General features: G+C 43.7%; 1 protein-coding gene across 2 annotated transcripts; it reads left to right on the forward strand.

The window, feature by feature from the left end:
* The first annotated feature begins 94 nt into the window (after window positions 1–94).
* clic5b (chloride intracellular channel 5b) lies at window positions 95–11015 on the forward strand. Of its 2 annotated transcripts, none has more exons than XM_026342035.1 (6): window positions 95–767; window positions 7826–7935; window positions 8022–8147; window positions 8747–8853; window positions 9065–9246; window positions 9385–11015. In XM_026342035.1, the coding sequence occupies exons 1-6, from the start codon at window positions 195–197 to the stop codon at window positions 9547–9549; spliced, it is 1263 nt and encodes a 420-aa protein (XP_026197820.1). In that variant the 5' UTR covers window positions 95–194; the 3' UTR covers window positions 9550–11015. The 2 variants fall into 2 exon arrangements, with proteins under 2 accessions (XP_026197820.1, XP_026197821.1); XM_026342036.1 differs by lacking the exon at window positions 95–767 and adding an exon at window positions 4589–5001.

The following is an 11015-nucleotide window of genomic DNA, read 5'->3' on the forward strand; positions in this document are numbered from 1 at the left end:
AAATGTCCTTGAAGGCACTGTGCTAAGCTTTTGCATTAATCACTTGTTAACTTGCAGGATCAAAGGTCTTTTATGAGTTATCGCTGGAATTTGCCCAGTCGCTCAGTCAGTCAGAGGCAGGCGGACTGTGCGCCACCACTCCGGCAACTCCAGCTCTGATTCTTAAACCTCCGCAACTAAACTAAACACCAAACATGGACAACATCACAGTAGATGAGCACGATGAGAGCCGTGCTGCAGCTGACAGTCCCGATCGAGATGCCAAGTATGAGAACTCAGGTGAGGCCCGGCGTCAGCTTGTCAGCGAGGTGCAGGTCCACGCCTCAGCGGAGCGAGAGCGCAGCTCACCGGACTATATGGACGTCAGGGACAGGCGCCGCCGCCGCAGCAGCAACAGCAGCAGCAGCAGCAGCTCGTCCTCTTCATCCAGCAATGAGGGTGAAGTTAAAACCAAGCACGTTGCAGAGCAAGAAGTTGCGCCGACTGTGGAGAATGGCGGATCCAGGCGCTCATCGAGCTCCTCGAGCTCCTCAGCATCCTCCGCCAACCCCGGAGACCCGTGCGACGAGCCGTCAATCCAGCCGATGATAGAGGAGGAGGATAACGCCGAGGACGGGATGCTGATGGCCTACACCCACCCCAACATTGGCGCCAAGCCGGCGGAGCCGGTCGACTACAGCCTGAAAACTCTGGAGAATGTGACTCTGGATGAGAGCAGCGCTGCACCGGCTGACCCCAGCCAGCCCGACATCTCTCTGTTCGTCAAGGTAAGAAGACTTAAGGCTCCTACAGGTTGGTACAGAACAAGACAGGAGAGTGTTCAGTGTTCAGCATGAACTATCAGACAAGTTTCCCCTCAGATCACTGATGAACTCAGCTTCTTTTCCATAAGGCCTCAGGATCCGCCCTGCTGGGTGCTTCACTCTGCTGGGAAGTGTCACCAGCACTGAATTCATCCTTTAATGTCACTAACAGTTCACACACAGATTGAGTACAATAGTACATTTTCCAGGAAATTAGCACAGTCTTCATTTGGGAATAGAACTGAATTCATTTTTAATAACCATCTCCTTGTGTTTAAGTTCCAAGCTAATTAAACCTAATATGACATTTGACCTGACATGTCCCACCTGTGCCTATACCTGTTTTATTTTGTACAAGCTTGGTGGTGATTAGCAGACTGAAGTATAAGATCTATAAAAAGGAATAAAGATTATGTAGCAGTGTTGCTGCAGCCACACAGTAAAACAAATCACAAAAGCAATGAAGTAGGTGAGAAACAATACAAGTAAGGGCAATTTGAAGTATATATTAATTATCTAATAATAGATTTACCCATAAAAAAGCGCAACATCAGTGATGTTGGTGACTTGGCATTTGTTAAAAGTCATATCAAGAGGTCATGATATGATAAAAATCCTACTGAATAAGCAGCGTCAGCACTAAAGCATTTTACAGTCAAGGTTCAAATCTGAACAAGCTCCATTTGCACTTACAGTGTTACAATCACTTTATGCCCTTGATTCCTTTTGTAGGTTATGTTAACCGTGAGAGGACCAAAAGCAAACTGTTTCTAAAAAGCCGTAAATGATCTAACAATGATGTTATATGGAGAAATAATAGTCGAGCACTATACGTTATCTAAATACTTAAACAGCTACCTTATCACTTTATTTATAGCCACAGCAAACATGATATGCTGTTGAACCTTAACTGACCAGGGGACTATTTTAATGTAAAAAATAAAAAAAGACCTTTTTGAAATCAGTGACAAATGGACACCAGCTAAAACTAGAGATCTGTGCCGTAGGAGCAATAAGCTCAGTGTTTTCGAACCGTAGTCAGTGACTTTAGTCTGGTGGCAGTCTGATGTAATAATTAACTCGTTTACTGTAACGCCATAGAAACAGGGGTGAACTCCATGCTGGAGCAAATCCGCCCGCGTGTGTTTTGCTGCTTTTCTGCTAGAGCTGCACTGCTCTGCTGTGTAGTATCAGTACGTGTAGGGGTCACTTTGCTGATTGCGCTGGAGTCATTGGGCTGAACCCGTGTTTGATCTGAACCAAAATAGCGTGAGGTCAAACATAGAGTAGACAGGAAATGAATGCGGTAGGTTGCACTAAATTAGAAAATACATGTCTATGTCTTTGTATGGGATCAGCCATAATCAGGTATACATTGGGAAACATTGGGTGGGATTTGGGAGTTCCCCTCAATCGACACCGGAAGTGAAGAACTTCAGCATGTTAGCACATTTACAATATGAGGACACGTTTGACACATGCAGCAGATAAGCTATCTAGATGTGGTATATCACAGTTATGATAAACATGGACCATAGTTCAGAGCAGTAACAGCATGCTTGGCCCCTGTTTCACATACCACCCCTCCCTTTATACTAGAACTGGCCTTTCTACCGGAGTAAATCCAGCCCGTGGGTGGATTTCCCAACATTTTAATCTTCATTGATTGCCATAAACCAAACGAAGCACTATAAAAGTAGGGAGGAGATCATCTGTCCAAGCTGAACACTTACAAGCCTCCTCCCCCACTCCCTGTGATAAAACAGCACACTGGACAATATGTAATCTATCACTGAGAAACATTTCCACAGTGGACAGTCGGTTTTTAATCTCATACTCTAAGGTAACAAACTCTGTTTAGGATAGCATAAAATAACTGATCGCTCAGGTAGAACGGCCATATAAGAATATTAACTGATGGTTCATGTTATGACTTCAAACATAAGACTGTTGGCTCGTCTGATTTGGCAGGTGGATGTCTTCAGAGACCCCCCCCCCCCCGCCCCCGAGCTCAGGAAAAGATGTAAAATGTCTGTAAATGTTTGATACTCAAGTGAATGATTAGCCCAACAAGTCACTGATTTGAGCTTCCTTTGTGTCAAGAGGACAAAAAAACAAGACTTGACAGAGAATGAGGACCGAAAAACGTAGAGGAGGCCGAGGTAGTGCTGTCCTACAAGATTTAATGAAATCTCTCCCCACAGAAAAGAGAAGGTGATCCTGTGGATCAGTTCTGGCTGGGCCCTCAGTTAGATCTTCTTTACACTCAAGCATTGACTGGTAAAGTGCAGACACTATGTACAGACATTCAAATAGAAACTGATGATGCTGACTGAGGGGCGGGGATGTCCCGATGAAGACTCAGCTCAAATCCAGGGAGGCAGGCAGAGACCTCTGGTGGCTCTATAAGAGAACGCAGTTAGAGCTGAGTAGGTCCATGGAGTAAATAGAGTTTTGTTTTGATTTTTTATCCTAGGTAAATAAATGTTAAATAAATGTTAAATAAATAAAAAGAAAGTCAAGGGTAACAAAATCCACCACCTCTTAAGCACTTTAATTTGTACGAGAGCCAGGTGGTTTGGCATTTTGGTAAATATACTTATTTTCTTTGTGCTAAGAGTTAGATGAGAAGACTGAACAACATCTAAAGCTGAACTAGGGAGAAACTTGGTTGTGTCCACAGTTCTCGTAGGTTGCAGTGACAAGCTAAACCGTCTCCTGGCAGAAGCTTCGTGCAGACAGGAGGCTGGTATGATATCAATGTAAAGCTCCTGTTAGGAAAATAATATAAATTATAAAAAATAAGCTAATTACTAGGACATTGACCACTTTGCTTATTGCTTCCATGATGTCATAAGAGGAATTACTTTGTAATCACCACAAATAAACACTCAAGTGCCTTTTCTGTAAGAGGTTTTCTTTTTAGTAAAGTTATATTTAGTAAAGATATACATGAAAAGTATATCTGGAAAAAAAAAAGTATCCTTGTGCTTATTATCATTGTAAAGCTTATTACATATTGCTTATAACTGTACCTATGATCTCTATCAAGAACCCCAACCCAGAAACTAAAATCACACATCCAGAAACTTATCAACAGTTTCCCTGACAAACACTCATTGGCAACTTTTGACCCAGTCATTGGTTCGTCTTGCATATTGGCTCATCAGCCAGGAGAGGGGGCTACTCTAATGTTAGAAACAGTTGATGAGAAATGTCTTTCCTGGATATATCAGAGCTCAGTGTCCCCTCGTAGTCAGTCAAATAGGGAACGACTGTGATTTTTGCAGCCGGACATGCTTTTATTTTTGTTGCCCTATTTAGGCCCTCTGCATAAATGAGCACCAATTCCTGTCTCCAATCCAAAGCCGAGCATTAATAATTCACAGAGGAATCCTCTCCAGGTCTCCTACTGGTGATCAAATATAACCTGCTTTCAGCTGCCACAGTTCAACTCATGTGAACAAACTTTAAAAATGCTGCAGGCACAGAAACAAGTTACACAAATGTGAAGCCGCTTTTCTGACAACACTAACATATTTCGTCTATCTGTTATATATCTGTTATATCATATAATGTTAGGCTTTTGTGTCAGCAACTAATCCGCATGTTGTGATGGAAAATAATGTAAATAAAAGTCTGCTGTAACCAGTTTAAAAAAAGGGAAAGATGAGAGGATGAGCGGTGGTGGTGTTCATCAAAGGGCAATTTGGTTGCGGTGGTGGGAAGAGAGAGATGGAGCTCCACCCCCTTGCTATAGACTGACACCTGTTTTCCACTTCGTGTCAGTGAGAGCTAGTGTCTGTTCACCATCTGTGTCTAAATCAGAGCACACGGCTATAGCTGCCACCTGGACATCTGACTGTCATCCCCACCCGCAGGACATACACCTCCTTTACAGGACAAAAAAAAAAAGTGGTTGAAATCTTGAATCAGGGACTAGAAACTGAAGGGGAGCAGAACCAAGAGCAGCCTCTTCAGCTGAGAGGGACCGAGAGAAGACAATCTCAGAGACGACATCTGTATTTTTCCGTCATTTTTCTGGAGGATGTAGGCCTTCAAGGATGAGAAAAGGACTGTAGTTTAAAAAGAATAATAAATAAAAAAAAAACTTTAAGAATCAAGGTGGCAGCCAAAAGCAGATATCATGTCCACTAACAGTCAAGACAGAGAACCTGATATTGAACTTTTTGTCAAGGTAAGACATAGACACAAATTTGGTTAAAGTGTTTTCTCAAGTTAAGTTCTGATAGAAGAGCGAGGCTTTATACGGTATTACTGTAAAAGCTCGTGTAACCCAATAACACAGGTAGAGTTACAGCGGCACCGGCACACTGCGCTCTGTGTTGACACAGGACTGTTGTGACAGTGATACTGAAGCTGCTTGTTTGATGGTGGGACGCTCTGCACTGCTGTGGTGCGACCGTCTGACTATTTTACAAGAAGGATTTGTGTTATGCAATCGACTGACACGCCACTTTTAGACTTGATTTAGTTGTGCATGGTGCGCTAATTCTCTTGGAAATGAAAGTAACCATCCTCTCTACGCCAGGTGTTCCTGTACATTGTATTTGTGCAGGTATTCACAGCTCAAATATATGTTCCAGAAGATTCGAAGTACCACCTGCAGCGGATACAGGGTTGTTTTTGTTCTTCATAACAAGATGCACTTGAAATCCCCAGAGTAATGTTAGAGGCAGGTGAATATACCTGAAGCAGGTGAAGTGGAAGCAAGTAGGAAGGCTAGCGTGCTGCCTGGATGCACTGACCCAATTAGGTGATGTGAATGCTGCTTTCAGCCAAAGCACCTCCCAGGAAAACAGTCAGCTTGGTAACTAAAAGTTCAGCACCACTGGTAACGCACCGGGTTGGGATCACAGTGTTCTTCACTTGCTCCAACACATAAAACCAGCTGGATCTTTTTTTTTGGTGTCGTGGGCTATGTGCAGAGCCAGTCTGATGCACAACTGGTAAACTGCATAGGGGGTGTTTATTCTATATAGCAGGAGTTGCAAGCCTGGATTTACTTTCCACATGCTGCCTTCTGAGATATGACCTAAATGGACAATGTCCTCAGTGTGTCACTGTGCAGCCTGTTGAAGCTATCATGACACAGTTTGGTGGTATTTTTGGGACCCTCTAAGGTCTGCAGGGTAGGAACTGTAATACACCTAATGCTACATGCTTTTTGGTTTATTTTCCTTTTTTTTTGTACTAGTACTTATTTTATTCTTGTAAAAAAGTTGTCCAGCTTGATTAAAGTTCCTCCATCCAATATCTATACCACGTCGCCTGTAGAGGGTTGGGGCTGTTGATGAAATAACACTTCATAAATTACTTATGAAGTGTCATTGGGTTCATCTACACATCAGAGGTTTATACATTCTTTGTTCCCTTGACTGTTGTGATGCGCTGTGCTCAGGTATTTGAAGAATGTGGTACTTGGTACAGGGTAACTTGTGAGATTAGGTTACATAGCTATTCTGAAACTGCCTTGGTATTGATCTTACATCCTGCATAGAGTACGTGAACATGTCCGTGATGGGTCACGTGAAGCTGGACGCCCATCATCATCAGATCCCTCAGCAGCCACATTCACCCACGTTCCTTATGTCTACAGGCCACACATGTACGTGACAGCTTTTGTGCTACATGTTCTAGATGATGATCGGCTATTATTAGGGCTTGTGTATTGTGTTACGACTGTGCCGCTGAGCCCGGCCCAAACAATGCACCGGCAGAAACATCACATGCACTCAGGCAGCACTGAGAGCATCAATGGCTGGCGCAGATACAGTTGGCTCAGCTACTTTTAGACTGACTCCCCCGTTTTCTGGTCTTTGCTAGGAGCTGTGTAGAGTTGACCCTGTGGCTTCGTGGGAGATGACTGCTATTGCTGCATTTATGTAAACCATTTAATGTTATTGGTTATTTACATTCCTCCTTTAAGGATAATAAAGTTCATTATTTTTGGCACATTATATATGATAATAGTTTTAACTATCAGACTGATCAGATCACATTTTATGACAAATTACTGCAGAAAACCATCAAATTCTAAGAGGTTCACATACTTTTTCTTGCCAGTATTAAATGAGGAAAACTCCTACTCCTGTCAAATCCCACCGACCTCGAGGTCAGTGCACTTACTGGCTGTGTGTTGTGGAACTCTGAGTGACAGCAGGGCGACAGGTCTGACCCCTGCACCCTTTGCCCTGCTGGTCGTTGCACCAAGTGATGGAATCACTATGTATAATTCAGCAGAGCCAGTGGATTAGGTGTCACTGATGGTGCTCTGCTCTGTGTCCATACATGCTGACACATGATATTGCCGCATTTACAGAAGTACTGTGCACGGTTGAGAGGAGGTAATTTTGTCAGGAGTCTAAAAATATATCTTGTTATTTTAGGTTTTATCCTCAGTTGAACGTTCTGTGTTAAAGAAGTTCTTTCATAGTGTTTATCTTAGCAACCTTACCAGCTAATTATCAAGATAATAATCACGATAGCAGCCACCTAATCCAAATATGTCTTTATGTGTGTGAAGCAAAGTTACAACCCTGTGGCCAAGGTGTAACAGATCAGATTTTCCCATCGGCTGTCCCTGTGAGCAAGATGGTGGATGGACAGCAGGCAGCGTAGTGTTCTACAGAGATAAATCGAGTTCAGTGTCCATAGAACAAAAAAAGAGACAATTACAGAAACTTGAATAAAATACTAGTTTATGTTTGTTTGAAATATAATGTTCACATTTGTTGAGAGTATGTCAGAGCTGATTCAAAGCTCTGCTCATTTCCCACAGCTTAGTTATCTAGGATTGAATTACATGCTATGCTGTGATACTATGAGCTGTCCACCCACTGTATACAGCATGTGTGCTGACATGTATACACTGCATTTCCACCATGTTGTATTTCATCCCTCTGCTTTTTTTTTTTTTTTTTTTTTTTGTCGTCTTGTGCGTGTGTGTGTGTGTGTGTGTGTGTGTGTGTGTGTGTGTGTGTATATATACGTGTGTGCAGGCAGGCAACGATGGAGAGAGCATTGGAAACTGTCCTTTCTCTCAGCGTCTCTTCATGATCCTCTGGCTCAAAGGAGTCGTGTTCAACGTCACCACTGTCGACCTCAAAAGGTTAGCACACAGAGACGGGTGCTGCCCACACTAAAATACACTTACGGCTTCCTTGTGACACGCTGCTTTTCTTGTGCCCTCTGTAGAAAGCCAGCTGATCTGCAGAACCTAGCCCCCGGGACACACCCTCCTTTCTTGACCTTCAACGGAGAGGTCAAGACTGATATCAACAAGATCGAGGAGTTCCTTGAGGAAACTCTCAGTCCCCCAAAGTAATTCAGCTGGAAGGTTTTACAACATGTTGTTTACAGTATCAGATTATATCGCAGACTACACACACACACACACACACACACACACACACACACTGCCTTTAGCTAGATTTATTTCACTTCAGCAGCACTGTTGAAAGCACGGGGAACTCTAGAGAGACTGTTGATGAGTCCTGATGTTAACTGATCCGGCTGTTTGTTGATTATGGCTGTTGTAAATCTTTGGTCAATGACTATAAATGTGTCTCAGGTACTTTTGCACGTTATGTCCGTCACTGACAGAGCTTTTGTGTAATTTTTCTTTTTTTTTTTTTTTGGGTATTTGTTGGTAAAAAATAAGTCCGAGTCAGCGTGTGAGTGCAGCTACAGAGAAAAGCGTCACATTAACTAAATCTTTCTTTTATTGCCTGTAAAGTTTTCTACATCACAGACGGACTCCAGTGTGAGGGAACTTAAGGGGCAGGTGGCCAGCTCGGAGGGAGCGTGTAACATGTTTTCAGTCTGAACTGAGCTCCGGCCCAGGTGTTAATGCTATCCAGATGCTTCGTTCTTGACTGCGGCTCTGACTCTGTCTCCTGCCTCTGTCCCTGTCTGCTCAGGTATCCCAGACTGGCCGCCAAACAGAGGGAGTCCAACACAGCTGGAAATGACATCTTTGCCAAGTTCTCAGCCTACATCAAGAACACCAAACCAGAGGCCAACGCTGGTGGGCTGCTCATTTTGTGTCATTTACACTAACAGGCACTGAGAAACAGCAGTTACATCTTTCCTCCACTAGGCTGTAGCAGAGTCCAGTATTTGAGACTTGCTTGGACTCATATACTGGATTTTGCTGCACCGGGGTTTTTGCCACACAACTCATGTTACTTTGTGTATTTACGCGTATTCGTGTGTCTGCATGTGATTTATGCGCTTAGCTCTAGAGAAAGGTTTGACCAAGGCTCTAAAGAAGCTGGATGACTACCTGAACAGCCCGCTGCCAGATGAGATCGATGCAAACAGCAGAGAGGAGGAGAAAGGCTCCAGAAGATGCTTCCTGGATGGCAATGAGCTGACTCTGGCAGACTGCAACCTGCTGCCTAAGCTGCACATAGTCAAGGTAAAGGAGGAGAGGATGCTGACTTGTGTAAAATAACAATACAATTGTTTTTTAATTCTCTTTATCCATCAGGACGTGTGCTCAGGGGCCCTTTCTGAGTATGTACTGTTGAGGTGACAGCTTTGCTTCCTCTCCCAGGTTGTTGCGAAGAAGTACCGCAACTACGACATCCCCTCGGACATGACGGGCGTGTGGCGGTACCTGAAGAACGCCTACACGCGCGATGAATTCACCAACACCTGCGCTGCTGATGCTGAGATCGAGACGGCCTACAAAGACGTGGCGAGGAGACTGGCCAAGTAGCTCTCCCACCCCACCCCACCCCACCCCACGACCCGGCCGAGCCCCAACTGTACAAACCAGCCACACGCACATAAACATGCCTTCCCAACATCCACGTGACTGTCCTCCAGTCTTCTTCAGTGACGCTCCCAGGAGCCTCTGTCGTAGTGAGCAGGTCATATGCCGCATTAGTCTGTGCTGTAGGGCGCCTTACGCTGCTTTAACGTCCCCATGTGTGCTGGACTTGAGGAGTTCAGTACACGGTGCACACGGCCTTATGATTGCAGAAACAGAAGTGGGGCAGAAGATAAATCAAGCGCAATTAGCTTCACAATTTTCAAACCAGATTCCCATTTTGCTGAAGTGAAACTTCTGACATAACACTTTTCACTCAAACGTGATTGTGTCTGTCTGTGTTTATTTCTCATAACACAAAGCTCTCTTTCATACATGTTCCACTGGCCCGCACGGCCAAACATTTTACTAGCTGCTGATGTCAGGGTCGTTCACTTTATTTATTCCCAAGCCCACAGTCTAGTCTAGTCTGACTCCAGTGTTTATTATCAAGTCCTGGCTCCGGGGGGAGACACCTTGATTCATCTGTGATTGATGTTCCTTTGTTGTTTGCTGATTATGACTGTTTCATTCATTTTCGATCTGTCAAAATCTGTAGATGTTTTGTTTCCGTAAGCTCGTGCTTATTTTTCAAATGTACTCCTTCTTCTTCTGAAAGGCTGATTTTTATGAAAGATTAATATTAAAAATAAGAAGACACGCTTGGTGTTTGCTCAGAAGAGCAAGTCATTCACTGAAGGCAGCCATAGTGTAGAGCGCAGCTTGTTTGTGACCTGTTTGCAGGCTTGACTCAATTTGAAATTGTTCTATCTAAACCTGATCTATACACTCATTTTACCCAGATATGAAAAATCTGAAACAATGTGCCTTTATTTGGAAGCATCAAAAGTCCATGCCAATGTCACTGATGGACTCATTATGAAAAATATATTGCAGCCAGAGCTGAGACATTTGTTTTGCCTCTAGCTATTAGTGTTCAGTCTAGGTATTGATTTTGTCTTAAGTTACATGATATTATGAATGGAGAGAGTATTTATTTAGCAGCCCCAATCAGGCCTGATTAGGTAGAGCCATTAGTGGCGCGATGAAAAGCGTCTTCCAGGCCAGGTCCGCGATGGTCAGGAGCCCTGCCCTCCAGCTCTTCATCAAAGAGACATTTCCTCTGCGCTGAGGAGTCTATCAACTTCCACAGCCTCAAAGTTCAAGTTCAAAAGTTTCATTGTCCACGCAGAGGCGGATGGAAATTTATCTTGGGGCTTATCGTCTTTGGCTTGGTGTCAGGGTGCAACTATAGCGAGACTTCCTTGAAGAACCATAAGGCTCTTGTGTGGTTTGGATAAACATATGATATGAAATTGGAGCATGATGACTTGGCTTGCTCGTTGCAAAGCTCTACAAATAAAATAATATTT

Source organism: Anabas testudineus, chromosome 24, assembly GCF_900324465.2.
Source record: "Anabas testudineus chromosome 24, fAnaTes1.2, whole genome shotgun sequence".
In the NCBI taxonomy this organism is placed as follows: Eukaryota; Metazoa; Chordata; class Actinopteri; order Anabantiformes; family Anabantidae; genus Anabas; species Anabas testudineus.

Coding starts and splice junctions, on each gene's coding strand:
- clic5b (XM_026342035.1), top strand. CDS start 195: ATGGACAACATCACAGTAGATGAGCACGATGAGAGCCGTGCTGCAGCT. Junction 768..7,825: donor ACATCTCTCTGTTCGTCAAG/GTAAGAAGACTT, acceptor ACGTGTGTGCAG/GCAGGCAACGATGGAGAGAG. Junction 8,854..9,064: donor CAAACCAGAGGCCAACGCTG/GTGGGCTGCTCA, acceptor TTATGCGCTTAG/CTCTAGAGAAAGGTTTGACC.